Genomic DNA, 22823 nt, shown 5'->3' on the forward strand with positions numbered 1-22823 from the left:
ATCTTGAGAAGTTTAATGGGTCGAATGACTTCACGCTCTGGAAGGTTAAGATTGGGGCACTTATGGTTCAAAAAGGATGTGCGGCTGCGTTGGAGGGAGAAGATAAGTTTTCTAAAGACACGAAGGAGGAGATGAAGAAGGAGATTTTGGCAAGGGCTCATTCCGCGATCTTGCTGTCAGTTACTAATGAAGTGTTACGGGAGGTTAAAGATCAGACGACGATTTCTGGGCTATGGGATAAACTGTGTGAGAAGTACCATAACAACTCTATCATGAACAGGCTATATAAGAAGCAACGACTTTACACCTCTGAATGCCCGAAAGTACTCAAGTAAAGGATCATCTTGATACATTTAACCGTATTACTCTTGATCTTCGAGGGGTTGAGGTTAAAATAGATGATGAAGATTAACCCCTAATTTTACTATGTTTACTACCTGGTTCATATGAGAATTTTTTAGATACTATGCTATATGGTAGAACTACAATTTATGTTAATGATGTGAAAGATGCCCTTATGTCCAAAGAATTGAAAAGAAAGGTTTCCATGGAAGAGGGTTCTCGTTCAGGTTTGTTTGTAGGTAGGGGAAGACCACATGAGATGGGTAATGGGAATGGAAGGTTGCGTTCAAAATCAAAATCCTTTACCAAAGTTAAGTGTTATCTTTTCAAGAGGAAAGAGCACATTAAAAGGTATTGTCCACATAATAAGAGAAATACAAAAGTTGAGTTTAGTAACTGTGGTATTGTTGTTATGGTACAAGACAGTTTTAATGATGGAAACCTTGGTAAAGTTCTGACAGTGTGTAGTGCTAGTACTGTTGATACTTGGATTATGAATACGATTATGTCTATGTGATATGTCGTGAAGTTGTTGTGATATGATAATATTAATTTCCAAATGAAGTTGATGTGATATATATTGTATATGATAAATTTTTTATTGGATTATTGATGTTTTTGTGGGCAAAAAATTATAGATAAATTGTATAAGCCGTGGATTTAGCTAGATTTAGCATTTGATTGGCAAGTCGATCAGTAAATTATATTAGCCGTGGATTTGACAAGACTTAGCCGTTGATTAGCAAGTTGATTAATAAATTGTATAAGCCGTGGATTTGGCCAGACTTAGCTGTTGATTGGCAAGTCGATTGATAAATTCTGTATTTCATAAATTTGGCTAGACTTAGCAGTTGATTGATAAATTATGATAGCCGTGAATTTAACTAGACTTAGCTGTTGATTGTAAATTGTATTAGTCGTAGATTTGGCTAGACTTAGCCGTTGATTGGCAAGTCGATTGTAAATTGTATTACCTGTGAATTTGGCTAGACTTAGCCATTGATTGACAAGTCGATTGGTAAGTTGTATAAGTCGTGGATTTGGCTAAACTTAGTCGTTGATTGACAAGTCAATTGATAAATTGTATAAGCTGTGGATTTGGCTAAACTTAGCCGTTGATTGAGAAGTTAATTAATAATTGTGTGAGCTAGTAATTTGGCTAGACTTAGCGGTTACTTGGCAAGTCGGTTGATCAATTGAGTGAGTTGTGGATTTTGGATAGTTGTAGTTGTTGTTTGGTTAACACGTATTGTTGGTACTTTATTTAATGCATTGTATATTTAATTTCTTAATCAACTCTTGCTGATTTAACTGTTTTCTTCATTCATAGTTGAAATCTACACTTTCATCGACTTGATGCATCATAGGGATGGATTATTGTCAAACATGCATGACCTTCTACAATTACATATTTTAAAATAATTGTGGGTGTTTGTAAAAATATTTTATGACTTTCGAAAAAAAAATGTTTGTACTTATGTTTTAGCCTTATTACCGAAACACAATACGTCTATATGTGTTGTTGTTCGGTGTTGACGTGTGACATTCTCATAAAATTTTTTGAGTGTTACACAAAGACATACCAAGACAAGTACATGCGGAATTTTCGCGGAATTTCAATGTGGCAATGCAAGAAACCATAGCCGACACAAGAGAAAGCCATAACTATGGAACGAAAAACGTGATCGAGATTAGCAAAGAGTCAAGAGGAAACTTGTGTTAGTTAACAAAAAACATTGCAAAATTTTAAGGTATCGAAGATGGTGTATAGTTCAAGGGGGCAGGGGGAAGTGTGGAGAATATCACGTATTATGGCTAAAAATGACCAAGATAAAGTCCCAAGGTAACCGACAGAATAATGTAGATTGGGCCATGATCGAGAACAGACAGAAGAAAAGGGCCAATGTGTAGAAACTGTTGAAACCTTCCAAAACATTCTAGAACTCTTTAGAATGACCTATTCCCCTTTGACTAAGTCCAAGCTTATCCATTAGAATAAACTTAATTTATGTCTATCCCGTAGCATCAATATTTATACAATAACAGATAGAGTTATTAATGTTTTCAGGCATGTGATAATTAGACTTGACCCGACCCATCCATTGTGTCTATAAATAAGGGACTCCTATTGTCCCATAAGGGATGGCCTGATGGTGTAGGGGTTGGACTTGTGACCGTGAGGTCATGGGTTCAAACCGCCGAGGGTTTATCCAGTGTGCACTTTCAGGTAGCGGATTTTATCCGATCTAATTTCATAAAAGTCCATTGCATGTTCTAGGTTTCTTAAGTTCTGTGTGCATTTATGCTTGTTTACCGATGCTTAAATAGTGAGGTTGTCGAATAACAAACCGAATACATAATTATAAAAATAAAAATAAAAAAATATGTACAATGGTAACTAGATTCAATCTCCATCTAATTTAGATCGTTGTTCTCCGTTTCTATCCGTGGACGTAGCAAAAACACGTTGCTGGTAAACCACATTGTCTTCTTTACGTTTCTGTTTGTTATTCGATCGTTAACCCTAATCCATCACAACACATTCAAACTTAGTAGTATCAATTATATACCACATACACCATGGCTAGTTAGTTTTCGCCTTAAAGGCCATCTCAATCTTATGTTGTTGCAAAAATAATATTGTATATGTGTGACAACACAAGTATTGCCCCAATTAATAAGCTCACAAATCATATAAGAACATCCAAAAAGCTGTGAACAAGATTAAATATACGGATGCTTTCATTTTATACTTGTTCGATCTCTAAGACAAGTAAGAAGCAAGCCTTCTTGGATCTTCAAATAAATACATCAGTTGCTTATTCTAAGGATATCCTTTATGACTTCTCCACATGAATATGTTAAGTATTTATTGGAATATTGAGGATGGAGAAACCATATCATAGTCTTGATATATATTCTTGTTAGATTTTATTAAATAAAAGGATGTATTGTTTCCCTCAACATTTGGAAGAAGATCTTTCATATCTTGATTCATTTTTCAAATTGATTCACACATTAATAAATTCTTAGATCAAATTCCTTCACAACAAATCAATCTTTGAATCATACTTCAACCTCTTCATTTGTGCTTCTAAATAATACCTTTGAGAATTCAATGAAAGATAATGTAAAACCAACATATAATATATATATATATATATATATTCTAAGCATTAGGAAACACAATTTAGGAAATAGCCAACAACTTCAAATGACAAAAGTTACAATTTTCCAGGCAAATTCAGGTTTACTAAGATTTGGGATATGGTTTTATTCTTTACATGACTATACTATTACATTATTCATAGCCACATTGCTATTTCAGTAAATGATCCAATAAATCTCTTACAACATCAATTGCATCTAAAAAAAAAAAATGTTATAAGCAAACCAAGTTGATTATTGTTATTACTATTATTACTTTGAATTCATTCTTGCGAAAAATATTTTAAATGCACTTCAGCTTCAAATCGCGTATGACATAGTTAGCTATATAGTGATAAGAAGCCTGTGTTAGATGGAAACCATCCCAGTGTATATGGTTATTTGGATTAGGGCACAACGGTACGTCTCCATTTCCACAAAAAATCGGGCCTACAATAACAAAGTTTCCCTCGAGTCCACAACAGGCGCTGAATAGCGTTTTAATGTTAAACCCTGGTGCATACAAAGCAAAATAAATAAATAAAGGGATCAATTAGCACTAAAAACCACTACAAAAAAATTGAAATTTAGATACAAAAAAATTTCGTAGCAAAAGGTTATTTCATAGCAAAAACATTGTTGCGATGAAACTCATTTCTCCGCCTATACTTCGTTACTAAAGGTTTTTGGCGACAAATATGATTTTCGTAACACAAAATAAGTTTTTTACAATGAAAGTTAAGAAAAGAAATGTAGTTATGAATTTTTGTAGCTAAAGCTCTTTTGCTATAAAATTAAAATCCATAACAACATAGTTTTAGCAACAAAATATCTATGATTTTTTTAGTTAAATGATTTTAGTTATGAAAAATAATTTTGTAGATAAAACCTTTTTACAATGAAGATAGAATTTTCTAGTAAAAAATTTCTGGCAACAAAATCAATTTTGTAGTACATTATTTATTTTTGCAATAAAATTAATTTTTGTTGTTAAATGATACGTTTTAACTACAAAAATATTTCGTAATTAAATATATTATAGTTAATTAGATATTTTTTGCAGTGAACTAATAACACTAAGAATAGATACACTACAAAAAAAAAAAAAAAAAATGTTATACGTACCAAGAGCAGGTGCATTACGAAGAAGTGATAGAAAGGGATCGTAGAGGTTAGAGTAGAGTAGGTTAACATTAGGATATTCGAGACGGAGAATGCTTAGTTCTCTTTGGAGGTCATTATTTCGAGAAGCAATTATATTATTCAAGTTCTTTAGGCATCCTAACTCATCTCTGATTTTGTCAAAAATGTTTGCATGATCACGATCAACCGAGCTCAAAGCGAAAGGAAAGCATCCGAGTGGAAAAATTCCGGGCACAATGACTTGTTGCGCACCTAATTGAACAACCTCCTATAAAGTTCAAAAAAAGAAGAATACTTATATCACTTGTATTTTTCGCAATAAAACAATATATATAGCAAAATATTTCAGCAAGTATTTCATCTTTAGTTACTCTTGTGGCATTGAGGATGACTCGATTAACCAACGGCAAGAAGTCTTGAATTTTTTTAATGCTTCTCCCTTGCTGAAATGAATAGCCGATGTCATTGTACCCAAATTCGCCCACGAACACAAGTGATCTTCTAAGCTTTACTCTACATTCTGGTAAAAAATGAAAACATTTTACCTTCACAAGAATAATGAATTTGTGTGATGTTTAACCTACAGGTTCTATGGTTTATATGGTGCTACTCATGCTTTAAAGTTATTTTGGGTAAATATATGTAATGTTTTTTTCCCAAAAAAATCATTATTTAACATTTCATGTGGTTTAGAATTTCATGAGATTTAGATGGCTCTCATTGTTTTGTTTATGGGTTTTCAATCTATATTTTACTATTTACTAATTTTTTCTAGTAAAAAATCAAATCAAACTCTTAATTTTTATTTTTAATATTATATAAAAAAAAAATTCCATTCAAATTTATATCAAATTATATTAATAAACTAACATATTGTATTTAGAATCCTTTATTAGTTAAAATTTAACAAAAATATATGTGTATGAAATGTTAGGGCTATGATTGAGATTGCATATATGACTAAACAGAACCGTTAATCTCGATTACAACCCTAGTACGTGAAACAAACTACTCGTTAAATTTTACTTGACAATGGGTTTTGTGTATAGCTTAACAAAAACACGAATAAGTCTCATGCAAATTCTAAACCGTTAAGGAGAATAGTGATTTTTAAGTAGAATAAATGGAAGTACCATGATGTGAGTATGTTTCTTTTTATGTAGTTTGGAAAATTTTGATTTGAGTTTGTTATCACAATAATGTATAATGGAATATTTTGTAAGATAAAAAAAAATTTATTTTTTTCGGAAAACGCAGAGTTCAAATAGTAAGAATCTGGGGTTCGGAGTTAAAGAAACAAACCCTTAATTTTCTAGCATCTATAATTATTTTGTGTGAAACCTGTTGGGGTAAGACATATTGACTTGAGATATTTCTTGAAATTTTCCAGCTGAACAAGAAGCGGCGGAAGTGGTGGAACCGACGTCCCTTGAGCTATGTAAAACTTAGGGTTGAGAACTGTGCTTCCAGCCACAGCAAAATTTACACCATTGAGGAATGAAGCATTTTTCGCCTGGTAAGGGTTCAATGGTGGAAGTCCAAGAGATGCAGCTGCCAATATTATCATACAAATTTAGTTAGGTGCATACCGCAAAAATTAAAGAATGTATTCGGATTCAGCTAAGGAAACTAACTCAAATTCAAACTAATTATTTGGTAAAATTGCTCGTAACTCCCATGTGGTTTCGAAATTCAGCGCAAAATCTTTCTATACTTTAAAAATTGCATGGCACTTCCTTATACTTTACAAAACGTCACATGAAACCCCACCACCATTAAAACTCCCAAGAAGATGATTTCCTATCTGTATGTTTTGCATGGGCGGGGTTTCATTCAATATTTTTGAAAGTATAAGGGAAGCTATGCAATTTTTTAAAGTAAAGCGGACTTACACTAAATTTTAAAACCACAGTGGACTTTCATATAATATTTTTGAAAGTATAAGGGAATGTCATGTAATTTTTAAAGTAAAAAAGAGATTTACAGTGAGTTTTGAAACAACGATAGACTTATGGTCAATTTTGCCGTAATTATTTTGGTAATGTCTCATCACCTCAATGAAACTCTGAACAAAAAAATTGTAATAGACTCCAATGAATTAAAAAATTACTATATGTTGTGTGTCAAATGAGTATTACAAACCGATATAGTCGATGATAAGCCGACCATCAGACCAACGACCAGAGGGGTGTCCTGGAAAAGTTATTCCATAAGGTTTGCGCGAAGCAGGAACTTGTGGGATAGCAAGAACTAAATTCCCTGTATCTGATATGGAATCTCCAACCTGATATATGGATTCTATAGGACATTTTATTCCTTGAAATATTTCACCTTCACATACAAAGGATGAAGAAAAGATTATCAAGAAAATTGCAAAGGAAAATGTGTAGCAAAAGTTGAGCAGATGTTGTAGAGACATTTCTAAATGGAAATGTAAGTTTCTTGCAACAATAATATGCAAAATCGCTTGAGAAAGGCTAATTATACATATATATAGGGTAGAAAATTGATAATAATTAATGTTGCGTATGACAAGCTTTACAAGCTAGTATTACTTGCAGATTTTTTACTGGCTAATGGAATTTCTTCAGAAGATGAAAAGAAAAGAAAAAAATCAGACCTGAGAGGGAATTGAATTGATGAAAACAAACAAGGATGTGTTCTCTTTACGCTACAAAAAAAAAAATAGTATATTTATAACGGAATTTCGTTTCTAAAGTTCACAATAGTTAACGTAATTTAATCCCCAATTCCGTCACTAATAGCATTAGTAACAAAAAAATTGGATTTAGTAAAGAAAAAACGTCGTTACAAAATTGATATTTTCTTGTAGTGTTATATTCTTTTTCTACATGTTTTTTCAAAAAAATTAACATATCACACATATTCATTATTTTTATATTATCTACATAATTATTTATATTTCACATAAAAAAATTTCAAAATATTTCACAAAACAAAGACAGTTGAAGTATTTTAAACTATACGAAGTTAATATAAAGGGAAGTATATGTTTTAGGTGGCTAGGAATTCAAGATTCTAAGTGATCTTACGATCTCCCATTGGTTTTCCTTTTTCTTGTTTTCCTTTACTTTCTTTTCTTAAATAATATTTTAGGTGGTATAGATTTATATTTTTTGAACTATTTTATTTCTATTTTTTTTTAATTCTTAATAAGGAAAATTTATGTAATAAAAGAAATGTTGTAGAAGTTTTGGTACATTCAAATTAAACAAAACAATAAAAAAATTGTGACCAAACATGTATAATAAAATATCGTTGGTATGGTGCTGAGTATATATTAAGTTGAACACCATGCTGAATTAATTTCTTTTATTAGATCATTTTATTTTATAATCTTGTAGCTCATAATGATCGGAGTATTTTAGGTATTGTATTAGAATTAGTATTATGACTTTTTAATTAAAGAAATCAATAAAATGCGTTATAGTTGGATATAAGAATTGTCCTAAATCATGAAAATCTGATATATTAAATTTTTAATTGAAATATTTATATCCAAAGTAATATGATATTGACAACGTGAACATATGTTCCCTACAAATGTATTAAGGTGATGTATGGTTTAAAAGTACACATAAAAGATATGATGTGAGCAATATGCAAAATTGATGTAAGTAGTACGACAAGATGATATATATTTTGGAATTATTTGGAGTTTATCATTTTATAAAATAATAAGATTGATTAGAAAAATCCAGCATGATTTTAAGGATTCATTTTCGTAAAAATAAATCACAATTATGTACAAAAAATATTGGTTATATAACACATGTAATATAATATTTCTTACCATATTTTGTTACAATATTCTATTCTATATTTTATTCTTTCCATATAACACATTTAATTTACAAAATTTGAGTAGCTTCAATAATTAAAAAAATAAATCAAAATTAAAAAAAAATAAAATCAAACAATAATTAACCTAATTTAATTCTCCATCCTTCCCCCACCTACTCATGGTCCTACAACCCCCTCGCTTATCTCGCACCCAGAAAACACTCTCGTCATCCCCTCACCCGTGTGGCTCGATGGAAGCCACGTGTCCACCAGGTAAACTTGACTCCTGACAGATACGTGGATTTTATTATTTTTTAAATTTTTTTAATTGAATCAAATAAAAATAAATAAATAAAATTAAAAATAATTTTTTTTTTAAAAAAAAAAAGTAAAATCCACATGTCCGCCAGGTCAGCGACACCTGGCGGACACGTGGCTTCCGACGAGCCACGCAGGCGTCTCTGGCGCCGGAAGACTAAAACAGCGAAATTTTTTCATTTATGGGACTAATTTGCAACAAGCTCCAGTTACGGGACTAAAATGATAAAAGAATCTAGTTACAGGACTAAAAAAAACACTTTACCCTAATGATTTTAATACAATACTTAAAATAGGAAAGATTAATGGGTACTGACCGAGAAGAAATTTGATATGGTGTATGGACGGTCATATATGTATAAAAAATTATGTTAAATATTTACGTATGTCTTCATTTGTGCAAAATTATCTATATAGCATTCAAATACGATGTCTCATATTGACATATATGTTGTATATTTTTTATTTTCTAATATAATAATCTTATTAATACATACTATTATCTATAATTAACATAATTGGTTTTTTTTGAAAAAAAATTAAGAATATATATATTGATCATAGAATATATACTATATATATATATACTTTATATAATTTTTTAATATAATATACTATTATATTTTTAATGCTTTTGACAATATATGCATATGATATCAAATTAATTTATGTATTATTACAATTTAATAATATGCTACAAAACACGTAAATACAATAATAATAATACTTTTCTATAACAATTATGACCATTAATGTATGTAATTATAATTTATGTAATTATGATCCATAATTCATGATATTTAATTCATATAATATTATTTAATTTTCTATATAAGACAAATTATATTATGCTAATTGAAAAATAAAGAGAATGCATGAAATATTTAAATATGATGTACATAGAATTATAAAATGCTGAATTATAAAATCATCCTTAAATATTGCAATACATTATTTACATGTCCTGTGCACTTTTCTCATCATTTTATCATACAATGGAGCATCAATGTTCTCCGACCAATATTGGATGTACTGCACGCGCTCGGGATGATTTTTCAATATTTTTTGCATTTGTATCCGAACAAAAAACCTAGCATATGAGCATACTTAGCACCATACCAGAACCGAATAATAGAATATGCTAGTTTTAAAACAAATAATATTATTGTTTCGCTGATGTGAGATAACTTTTGACATGGAAAATAGATCATTTAATAGTTGTTTTTTTTTTTGGAGAATTTCTCAGTCTTATATTAATTATGAGATCATAGGTCTATTATAAACATGGGGTATAAATCTTAGTCGTGAGATTTTAAAATTGATCAACGATTTAGATTATTTAGTGGGTAAAATTATCAGTTTGTCACTAATATTAATTATAGTATTGATTTCATTATGGATAAAGTGTTTTTTTAGTCCTGTAACTGTAACTGGACCCTTTTATCATTTTAGTCCCGTAAGTGGAGCATGTCGCAAACTAGTCCCATAAGTGAAAAATTTTCGTTGTTTTAGTCCTCCGGCGCCGGAGACGCCCGTGTGGCTTGCCGGAGGTGATGTGTCCGCCAGGTGCCCGCCAGGTCAGCGACACCCGGCGGACACATGGATTTATTTATTTTTTTTATTTTTTTTAATTTTTTTAATTGGACTAAATAAAAAAAATACAAATAAAATTAAAAATAAATTAAAAATAAGTTTTAAAAAAAAATTAAAAAAAAAAATTTCCACGTGTCCGCCAGGTCAGCGACACCTGGCGGACACGTCACCTCCGGCGAGCTACGCGGGCGTCTCCGGCGCCGGAGGACTAAAACAGCGAAAATTTTTCACTTATGGGACTAGTTTACGACAGGCTCCACTTACGGGACTAAAATGATAAAGGGATCCAGTTACGGACTAAAAAAACAGTTTACCCTTTCATTATTTATGGATTTAAGCATTGCAAATATATAAAATAAATAATTATACAAATTATCTCTTATTTTGGAATTTCACGCAATAAATAAAATACAAATATTTTTACTAATACACAAGGAAATGTTATATAATTAATCATATATTTATTCTATAAACATCATCTTAGGAGTAAAAAAGTATTTATGTAATAGATGGTTATCATATCATCATTTGTATTTTCACCGTGAACGAATATATTATTCATATTTCAACCTTATAAACATCTCAAATCTCACATGTTAAAGAAAAAAGTATTAATTGACATTATTATTTTAAAAGTATTTTTATCTTTTTTCAGATTTTTCCTACATTTTGCCTACTAAATTGAAATTACAAAAATCATACTATAAAAATTTGTTTGGTAGTTTTATAAATTTAAAAATTAGTCAAACTAATTAGATAAATAAAAAGAAAATTAATTTATATTCATAATATGGAAAATATTAAATTTGTTGATTATAATGCCATAAAATTGACTTATAATTTAGGTAATTGTAATCTATTTTATTTATCCACCTAAACTATATGATATTAATTATAAAACTAATTTATACATATAATTTAATTTTTTTAAAAAAAAACTAAGCCCAATAAATCAAATACTTTTATTCTTCTTAAATGTTATTTATTAAATAAAATTGATAAATTGTGTAGTCCTAATTAATAACATTATTATCATATAATAAATATATCATATTGCAATATTACAAAAAAAAAAAAAAAAAAAAAAGCCCATATTACATTGTTGATACAATGTTTGTATAACAAGCCACTTCAATTACTTGACCAAAAATTTTTCAAGCTCTGACGATGCATATAACTACAATTTTTTAAGCCGCCGATTATGAATATAAATTTATACTCATAGCCATAGTCAAATATTTTTTCTCAATATTCTAAACACAAAAATTCAAATAATTTTATTTTTCAAAAAATTAACTATAAATAAAATCGATAAATTATATTGTAGTTCCAGCAAATGACAACATTTTGATATATCATAGCATATTACAATATTGCATACGATATATTTTATGATTTTTAACATGATATCATTCTTTGAACATGTATCATAGTTAATCGAAACACACCGCATATTTCGTAACATAATAAAATATATCACAATATTGTATAATGCATCAGATCAATTTTTGTAGAAACCCAATTAGTTGGGTTATTTTTATTTTATATGAAAAATATATTATTTACAAATAAAAATCCCACTGAAAAAAATATTAAGTTAAAGATAAATCGCAAAACCTTGACAGTTCCTCACAGACCTTTAAACACCTATACCTCACAGACCTTTAAACACCTATACGAACATTTTTCTTTTCAATGTACATCATATTAATATACCAAATATCATATTCGGTTGATTTCAACATCATCTTGAATGTAGGACATTATGGATAACCAAATGCGAGATCAAATTTGTCCTTGAAAATAAAGGAGATTCAACGCGGAAGGATCCGTAGAACTGTGTCCATAAGTAGCTCAGAGAGACAGAAGAAATGCAGGTTGTTGAACAGAAGAGAGAACAAAAATACGAAGAATAACACAATGAAGAAAATGAATTTGTTTCTACAAAATTCAACCATGTGAATATTATTCTTGGTCTTCAACTTTGAATAAACCATACTTTGAAACATTCGTAGAAAGCTAAATAGTTTAATTATTTTTAGTTTATATGAAACCCATATTGCTTATTTTTATTTTTATGTGAGTTGTAAAACATATAGGAATCAAACACGTATCATAAAAAGCACTCATGGTCGAGATCCCAAAAAATCAATAACTTTATGATTGTTTCCACAATCATAGCCATAACTTTTACATAAAAAAGACCTTTAAAACAAGTTTGACATATAAAGTACCTCAAAGTATCACTGCTAGGGCGAAAAAGCTTCTCGTTGTTGATGTCAACAACCCTCTTTGGCACATATGGAAATTGTATGTGGTTGCTCTCCGTGGCCTTGGGCGTAGCCGACGCGTTAAGATCTACTATATATTCCGCCATTGATGCTCTGCATCGGGGATTAAAGATAATGAGAGAAACAAAAGAAATGAGTGACAAACCGAGTCGTAAACGAAATGAGCTATGGCAGAGCTGTCCGAATCAACGAGCATTAGTGTAGGGGTGGTCGAATCCAGAGACTTCTTGGAAATGACATGATGGGAGGTTTATGCGGACACAAAAAAGGCGTGAGAATTTGGTGCTATGGATGGACGGTGAGGGAGGGTGAATTAATTTAGGTTAATTTTTATTGATTTTTTTTTTTTTTGATTTTTTTTTTTTTTGAAATACAAGAAGAGTAATGAAAAATAAAAATAAAGGAGATAAACTCTGAGTGTTTTGTTGTTGGATTATTTATCCTCTCCTTCTTAGTCTTTACATTTCAACTTTTATATTCTCATTAATCTTGTAACTGCACTTAATTGATTGTCCATAACCTCCATCATCATTGAAGGCCATCAAAACATGTGTGAATTTTATAACTCCAAAAATTTTTCATTGATTTGATCATTTAAGCTTTGCCGCACCATTCAGTAACGGTCATAATCTTTCAAGTTCATTCAGCAATTCATCCTTTAAGCTTGGATTTGCATGAGTTGCGGGTCAAAGTGTCATAATTGGTATCAGAGCTGATCTACGATAGGCCATAGTCGTTGACTGGACTGTTCAGGGGCCTAGCAGTTAGTGAATCCTTGAGGTACAATATGGACATTGTATTCTTAAGTCGGGGATGATGTAATACCCCCAAAGTTGAAGTGATATGAGTCGGGGAGGATGTGATACTCCCGATGTTGAATAGAGGTTAAATGGATTGAATAGACTATTTATGTCAACAATGTGCACATTTCTTTTCGAAAGCCCTACTAAAAAATCTTTAAAGTTAAGTGTGTTTGCTCTAAAGTAATTTGAGGATGGGTAACTCCCTAGGAAGTCTTTCAGAGTGTGCGTGAGGGAGCTTAGAAGCACACTAAAAGGATTTGTGTTGACCTGTGGGACCAATCTACGATCCTGACACGCCCGGCTTTGCATGGCTTGTGGATTGAGGTGTCACAAATACTCCTGGATGTATTCTATATTGGACCCTACGAAATTGCTGCAGTTGTCAGTCAAACCACAGTCACTTGCCCCCCTGCCAACGGATAGATCGGTGAAATCTAGGTGGATGAACTCCATGGAACAATATAGAGGTAAAAAGATGAATTGTTGAATCCACGGCATCCAACTCCCTCATGACCCTGGTGGAAATTATGGTGATGCATTTTCTTTTTCGGACTAACCAAACTCTCAGCCAGATTAGTAAACCATCTTCCCCCTCAAGCAGGTTAGGTTGATTGAGGGACAACGCTGGCAGATCATCCGGCCACCTTAAGTGGAGGAATGCTTGCTTCTCCGGCCGGATGATATGGCCAACTTGCCCCTCAAGCAAACTAGAAAGCTTGAGAACCATATTTATGGGTAATTCATCTCCTCCAACTTGAGGAATTGTTGTTGTTTCTCTAAGTAGATCTTGGTCTGGAAGAAGCTGGATGGATGGTGCTCTAAAATTTGTATAAAATTGTTCCATAGTAGCTCCTTATTTCTTGGCTTCTTCATTCCGGAACCAAGTCACCTCATTCTTAATGGTCATTCCAATAACATCCGCAATGTACCTGGAGGTCAAAAGGGCAGAATCGTGCATGTATAATTTAAGTTCATCCCGAATATACTCTCGAAAAATATTGGTAGGCCCGAAAATAGGATTTTGATTATCTCTTCCATCATGAGATGTGGAATCCACAAAAATTGAATCAATATTACAGGGAGGATTCTCATTCCGGCTCTATCTATAGCAATGGTATTTAGAGTCATGATAGCTTCCAATAGTTGGTTCTTCAAATGTATTTAATAGAGATATAGGAAAGAATCGTGATCTCACTGGGCGTACCAATTTATTGTATCGGGAAATTTGGATGTTTAAATTTTGTGAAGTCTTGAGAAAAACCTGTAAGAAAATTGGTGAAAGGGTTTCCAATAATATTCCAAAAAACTTCTAAGAAGAATATTTCGTTTCTGCGGAAATTGACACCAAATAGAAAATCTGTCAGGGGAAACGAACTCAAACTCGACTTTAAAATTAAAATTTTATTAAAATTGGCTAAAAGAACTAGAAAGTACAAGCGAGATTGAAGCAAAGTTGGAAAATAAAAAAATGAACTAGAAGAAAATAGAAATCACAAAAAAATGAAAATACAAGAAAAGTAAAAAAATAAAGATAAAGGAGATTAACTTTGGGAGTTGTATTGTTAGATTGTTTTTCTCCTTCTTCATCTCTACATTTGAGCTTTTATACTTCCACTAATCTTGTAACTACACTTCATTGATTGTCCAAAACCTCCATCATTGAAGGCCATCAAGATATGTGTAATTTGCATAATTCCAAGTTTCTTAATTGATTTGATCATTTAAGCTTTGCCCTACCATTGAGTAACGGTTATAACCTTTCAAGATCATTCAATGATCATCATTTAAACTCTCTTCACTTCTTGATAACGGTCATAAATGACATATGTTATGTTAAATAAATATTTTGTTATATTTTAGGCGATTTTTTGGTGTGAATTGCATATATATGCTCCTAATGATGTATTTTTTTGTTGTTTACTAGGCATTGCGGAGTTGAAGAATTTTGGACATATTTTGAGAGAAAAAGCATAACACATGAATGTCTTGGGCGTGATCACGCCTAAGTACAAAACATAGTGGAAAGAAGTGAAAATTACCAAGTCCTCTGGGGTAGACCGGCAAACTTAGAAACTGTGGGGATTTAATTGCAAAGGGGATCTTGGATTACAGAAATAAAAGAAGTGTGCAACTGAAGAGAAAATGTACAACTACATTCTCACATAAAACACCTTTTCTTAAAAGGGAAAAGGGAGAAGGAAACAACGAGGTGGAGCGGAAAACTTTGAGAATTAGTGCAGATGACTTCCGGGCATTCTTCTTTCATTCTATGTATTGTTCTTCCTTGTCGATTTCCAAAAATTGAAGACATGATTAACTCTTTGATTTGTTTTATATTTTCAATTTCTTTGGATTGCGAGTAATTTCATTTCTTGCGTAGGTGTAAATTGATGTTTGGATTGAATTTGTGAGACTTGGTTTTGGTTGAATTTGATGTTAATCCATGTTGGGTATTTTTAATTTTTCTAATTTTACGAGTTTAGAAATCTTAAATTGATTATTGTGCACGTATTGATTTGAGATTTTATAGCTATATTGGAGATTGGCACCCGTAAATGTGTAATCTTCCAAAGGTGTAGCAACCTAGAGGAAGAATACTCTAGAAAAAATTAAAATCAATTTTGAACAAATCTGAGTAGGAATTTTTTTAAATTAAATTGGATCTTTCTAGTCCTTAATACTGTCGAGTCAGTAATACTACGGTCGTACCTAGGATTCTCACTCGATTAAGGAAATAGCTAACGGTCGTATATTAACTATCAACAAAGTAAGGAAAAGTTGGTCGTAAACGCGTGTAGATCAACTATAACTAATTTATCCAACTAGTCAATGAACTTGATTTTTAGTCGATGAACAAATTTCATATCCCGAACAGAAAATTCATGTATATGCTAGAGTTTAATCATCTTTGATAAACCGTCTTGCATTTTAGTTTATTTTATTTAATTGATCGAATTTATTTTTCCCCAATTTAGTGTGATAAATCAAAATCATCCCCCATTATATATATAGTATAATTATAAATAACTGAATAGTCAATATTGTTATTGTTTCATGTGGAAACGACCCTACTCACCAAAACTACTGCATTTTGTATATTTCTGTAATGTATGAACTAATACTAATTTTGCAGCTTTGCGATAGGCTTGCAATAACCTTCAACTCCTCTTCTTCTTCATAAATTCGTCAGCCTTCATATATTTTTCTTTCGTCAATATGGACTCCTCAATCTCTATTGGGCCTGTGTTACTTTCATTGGACGTTGGTCGACTTGGGTTTCCTCTTCCATTTGGTCATTTCGAGGCTTTTGTTTTCTTTATTTTTACTTTTGGCCCAACAAATGGCTCACTACTTCTTTTGTTGGGCCGGCGTTCATCCCCTGGCCTAAGAAGTTATTCTTGGTCTTATTTTGCTTCTGTATTTTGGGTTATGTAACATTCATTTCGGGTCGGATCCACCACTTTAATTGTCATTTTCGCCATCTTGATTTTTAATATTTTTTTTTCAAAATTTAGTAGATTTTCTTTATATAACAATATTGTATCTGATGTGTGAATATATATATATATTATTTCTTAATAATATTGATCGAGAAATGTGTAAATTCTTTTTATTGGATGATCACATTACACACAGCATAGGCTATTGCAATTGGAATCGATCTCAATTGTTTCCTTGTTACTGGTTAAAGGGGACAGTAATTAGGTAAGAATGACAGGATTTGAACCCGTGATATTTTGTACCCAAAACAAATGCACTACCATAGTGTACAATCTACAATAAATATATATTTACCATTGATTTTATTCCGTCACGTGTCACCTTTTAATTTTTTACTCTTTTAAAATATATATATATATATCTGGTAAATCCTACTATTTAATAATATATATAATTATATTTCATTTGATTTTTACCGTTAATTTTGTTCTGCTCTGTGTCACCTTTTAAATTTTTATTGTTTTTTAAAAATTTTATACAGTTACCAAGTATTTAATAATAATAATGTATATAATTAAACTTCATTTGATGTTTCTTTCATTGATCATTTTCTTTTTAACCTTTTAAAATTTTATTATGATGGGTCCCACTATTTAATAATATATAATTGAATTTCATTTGATTTTTTTTTAAGACGATAATGTTTAATTAGTTAATAATAATAAGTTAAGATATTATTTTATTATTTTTATGTAAAAAATATTATTAGTAATTTTAAAATAAAAATTAATATATGATTAGAATATTTATTTAGATATTTGAAAAATAATATTTTAATAAAAATATATACAATATGGATATCATTTCATATATAATACAAATAAATAAATATATTTATTTATAATTAGTATGAATTAATTTTACAAAAAATAAGTAATTTTAAATGTAGATAAAAATATTTATTTATTAAGGAGTGTGATAAAAATAAAAAAAAATTTGAATGGATACCACATGATATATAATGTTATATACAATATAAAACTAATTAAGTTGATTTATATTTTTTAAATATGTTTTAAATTAGTAAGTTTTACCAAATATATAAATGTGTCGTTTGTAGTGGAATAGACTAAAATATAAATTATATCATTTCTTATGAGACTGAAGTAAAATTTATGTTTTTTATTTTTTATTTTTACGTGAAATCCACTTTCCATTTTTTTAATTTTTTTTATGTGGGGGCATACTTTTCATTTTAATTATTTTATTTGTCTTCTCTTATAAAAAAATCCGCATGTCCTACTTCAAATAGTTTTCTTTCATCCTAACCAGTTTATGACATTTCACCTTAATATTCTAACGGGACTGTTTGGTTCATGGATTTTCTTGATGGAATTGGAATTTCAGAGTTATATGTGATGGGATTTATTATATTTAGGATTTAGAATCCGATATTATATTTGGTTGGTAAAATATGGTGGGATTTATATTTCGTGGATTTGGATTTTTTATATTCTAAATGACATAATTGTCCTCTTATGAATTTTATTTATTTTGAAAAATTAAACCTCTAATTCATTATTAATATAAATTGAAAAGATATAGATAATTTTATAGGATGACAATAGATTCGCGTAAACTCGAGACCCGACAGAGCTCGACCTATTTATTTGAAGTTGAGTCCAATTATTTGAGTATTAGACCTGGATCCGGATCATGATCAGGGTAATATAATAATATATCAACCATATATATCAAAAAAGAATTTCGAATAATATAATTATATTAAAAATATTTTTTGAGTTTAACGTATTCATTATTTTATTATAATATTTTTCTAATAAAATACATAAATTTTAATATACATTGGATCCGATACATGTGTAATTTTAAATTAAAATTTATGAACTGTAAAAAAAAATGGATTTTTCGGATCCATCAAGTCTTACCGGGTATAGTCTCGGTCGGATCTGGTATAATCGGATCCAATTTGAATCACGGATTTAACAATATATATTTGGGATGAATATCAGTTCCGACTGAACCCGACTTATGATCGTCCCTATAATTTTATAATTCAAATAAAATTTATAATAAATAATAATTTAAAAAATATTGTACAATAAAAAATAATATAAATTTAATTAAGTATATAATTCAAATAATAATTAATGTTAAAATTATTTAATATTTTATATAAATATAATACTATTATTTTTTTTATAAGAGGATATAAATATAAAAATTAAAATTTCAAGAATGGGATTTAAAAATAACGGGGGTATTCTCATTACAAAAAAATCCCTTATTTGTAGGATTTTAGACCCCTTTTTCAAATCCCATCATTTTAAATTCCACTTTCTTTTTCTTAACCAAACATAGATTTCATAAGATTTTAAAATCCAAATCCCATAAAATCCCATCAAATCCTTGAACCAAACCGCCGTAAGAGTTTCAATAGGAAGATGAAGCGGTGGATCCCACTTAAAGGAAAAAAAATCACATTTTTTTTAAAAATATGGTCTCTATCATTAATTATATACGTTAGTGTAAAGATAATTTTGTCTTTGTCTTTTGGTATAAAAATAATATTGTGATAGTAAATATGGGTATGTGTGAAAAAAAAGTTGGATATTTTTAAAGTAATTACTTTGTGATTGCACAATTTAAAATATAAATATGTATATTTTGTGAGTGAACAAATGTATTATTATACTTAAGGGTGGCAAAAATAAGCACAGCCCGAAAGTCCGGTCCGAACACGGAACCAAAAAAACGTGCTTGGGCCTCCAAAAATAGACCCAATAATTTTCGGACCGTGTCTGGCCCAACACGCTAATGAACAGGACCATGCCCGGACTCATGAAATTCGGGCCGTGTCTGGCCCGGCCTGATTTTTCAAATTAATATTTAACTTTAATAACTTTATATATATATATATTAATGTTTGAAACAAAAACGAAAATTACAACATAGTTTAATAACAAATCGGGCCGTGTTGGCCCAGCACGACTTGAAATCAGGTCAGGTCGGGCCGATCCGAATTGTCACCCCTAGTTATACTCATTGTGTCCGGTAAAATTGTGGTTTGTTTGTCACCTCTAATTATACTTAATATGAGATTAAAAAAAAATAATAATAATGATAAGTTAATATTGAAGTGGGTTATGTAAAAACTAAAGTGAGAATATTACGATAAATTTATCAAAATAATTTATAAAAAATAGTGAAACAAGAAAAAAAAATGACAATTGTGTTATTATTTGTTAAAATAAGAGTAATAAAATTATAAGAGGTTAAAATTATTTACTATAAATGAATTATATATAAATTTAGCAGACAACTAAAAAAGAACAGTGACATAATTTTGACGGACAAATGGAGTAATATTATGTTATACTATTTGTTTGATATTCTTTTGTATGTCAAATTTTAAATTAAAATAATTATGGAATTTGATATAAATTAAATTGAAGTGATATTTTTAAATAAAAATATATAATATATTCTATAAAAGTAAATATATATTTTTTGATAATTTTTTGAAAATATTTTTAGGGTAAATTGGTTTTTTTATTCCCCTAACTGGACCCTTATCATTTTAGTCTCGTAAGTGGAGCCTGTCGCAAACTAGTCCCATAAGTGAAAAATTTTCGCTGTTTTAGTCCTCCGGCGCCGGAAATGCCCACGTGGCTCGCCGGAGGTAACGCGTCCGCCAGGTGTCGCTGACCTGGCGGACACGTGGATTTTTTATTTTATTTTTTCATTTTCTTAAATTTTTTTTAAAACTTATTTTTAATTTATTTTTAATTTTATTTGTAATTTTTTTATTTTTTTATTTGGTCCAATTAAAAAAATTATAAAAAATTAAAAAAATAAAATAAATCCACCTGGCGACACGTCACCTCCGGCGAGCCACGCAGGCGTCTCCGGCACCGGAGGGCTAAAACAGCGAAAATTTTTCACTTATGGGACTAGTTTGCGACAAACTCCACTTACGGGACTAAAATGATAAAGGGGTCAATTACGGCACTAAAAAAACAATTTACCTATGTTTTTATTATATTTTGATACTCCCTCCGTTCCGAATATAACGTTACGATATGAGAATTTAAGAGGAGTATGATTAGTAAGTAATTACGGATGTATTAGCAAAATTGATTACAATATAATACAAATAATTATATATTAAGATGACTAATTATTCTAATTAAAATTTTGAAAAAAATTATAAATTATAAAATTTAAGATACGATTAAATTGTGTAATTCTTTTATAAAAAAAAAAAGTGACATAAGATATGAGGCCGATAGAAATGAAAATTGTTATATTATATATGGGATGTAAGAAATAGTAATTAATTATACTTTTGTATGCATATATTATTTTGTCACCATATTTTTTTTATCGGAATTGTTATCATATTTTAATTTGATATATCGATGTAAATAAAAATAAATATTCTAATATTTGTGATATGTAATAGAATTTACACTTAGTAAAAGAAATTGATATTTTGTATTTGAATATTGAAATAATTATAAAATCATTAGTTTTCAAAGCAACAAGAGAAGTATATGTAATTTTAAATGAACAATAAAAATAAGATATTGAAAATAAAATAAACAAATACTCCCTCCATCAATTGGTAAGCTTCATATTTGATTTTTTTCACGCGGATTAAGATAAATTACTATTTAATAGACATGTAGTGTAATTAAGTAGGATAATATCTATTTTGCCTTTGACATTAAAATAAAAATAATATTAAAAAGTAAATATTAAGAATATTTTAGTATTTAGTTTATAGCTATTTTTACTTTAAAGAAAATGAAAATTTCTACTTGAACAAACTAAATAAAATAAGAAGTTTATTATTGGACAGAAGGGACATAATTTTGATACTTTGTTACTTATTCCTATCATTTAATTAGGAATTTAGAAGAAAAAAATAAAATCATTATTATTAAATTAATTTTTTTTATTGTAAATATAAATCTTAAGAAAATTAAAATTTATATGCAATCAAATTTAGATAGATTATTATTGACTTACAAAGAAAAATAATTTATTTTTATTATTATAAATTATTTCAAATGAATAATATATATACAAATTATTTATTTGATTGTTGAATATTATTTTTCACATCAACTAATTCATAGAGTACTATTATTTTATTCATTTTCTTAATATATTTGTCTATTGATTTTTTTTTAATTATTAAAATCTACTAATCTAGATCACTAAAAATTGATCATGTGAACTGTTTCAATTTATTTAAATGATTTTCATATTAAAAAAACTGTATATATATATATATATATATTTAATAATAGGATTTGACATTAGAAAGGTGTAAGCGGGCCACATATTGTGCTTTCTAATTTAATAATTACTTATAATAATTTAATAAAATTTACAATCATACAATGTATAACACGGGTCCCAACTAATAATGAGGCAAAAGTCACAAAATTAATATTGTCTTAGGGTTGTCTCGCGGTCCCTTGCAACTAGCGATGTCAAATGGGGCGGCTTAACCCTGGACCCGCCCGAACCCGTTTTTAATGGGGCGAATTTAGGTCTAAATAATATGTTTCGAAGCAGTTATGAATTTAAAATTTTAAACCCGGCTGGGTTCGAGGCGGGTTACGGGTTTTACTAAAAACTCGCCCCAACCCGAACTCAGATATTTTTTAAAATTATTATAACTAATATATATGTATATTTATATAATAAAAATATATTATTTATTTACTTAAATAATTTTAAATATAAAATTTAATTAGTCGTTTGCTCCAAATAATTTTTTAAAATTATTATACCTAATATATGTATATTTATATAATAAAAATATATTATTTGTTTCTTTATCTTATTTTTATGGATTGATATTTGAGTGTTTTTAGATTTTTTTTTGTGCTTTTAATGCTATTTG

At 29.5% G+C, this 22823-nt stretch overlaps 1 protein-coding gene across 1 annotated transcript; it reads right to left on the reverse strand.

Moving 5' to 3' along the window:
* Positions 1-3606: 3606 nt before the first annotated feature.
* On the reverse strand, positions 3607-7051 carry LOC127264500 (acetylajmalan esterase-like). The gene is made up of 5 exons (XM_051294060.1): positions 6775-7051; positions 5974-6183; positions 5004-5152; positions 4615-4900; positions 3607-4002 (listed from the first exon to the last, which is right to left on the reverse strand). The coding sequence occupies exons 1-5, from the start codon at positions 7049-7051 to the stop codon at positions 3794-3796; spliced, it is 1131 nt and encodes a 376-aa protein (XP_051150017.1). The 3' UTR covers positions 3607-3793.
* Positions 7052-22823: the final 15772 nt, after the last annotated feature.

Source organism: Andrographis paniculata, unplaced genomic scaffold, assembly GCF_009805555.1.
Source record: "Andrographis paniculata isolate CXL003 unplaced genomic scaffold, ASM980555v1 Contig70END, whole genome shotgun sequence".
NCBI classification, from domain to species: domain Eukaryota; kingdom Viridiplantae; phylum Streptophyta; class Magnoliopsida; order Lamiales; family Acanthaceae; genus Andrographis; species Andrographis paniculata.

Coding starts and splice junctions, on each gene's coding strand:
- LOC127264500 (XM_051294060.1), bottom strand. CDS start 7,051: ATGTCTCTACAACATCTGCTCAACTTTTGCTACACATTTTCCTTTGCA. Junction 6,184..6,774: donor GCTTATCATCGACTATATCG/GTTTGTAATACT, acceptor TAATATTGGCAG/CTGCATCTCTTGGACTTCCA. Junction 4,901..5,003: donor TCATCCTCAATGCCACAAGA/GTAACTAAAGAT, acceptor TGAACTTTATAG/GAGGTTGTTCAATTAGGTGC.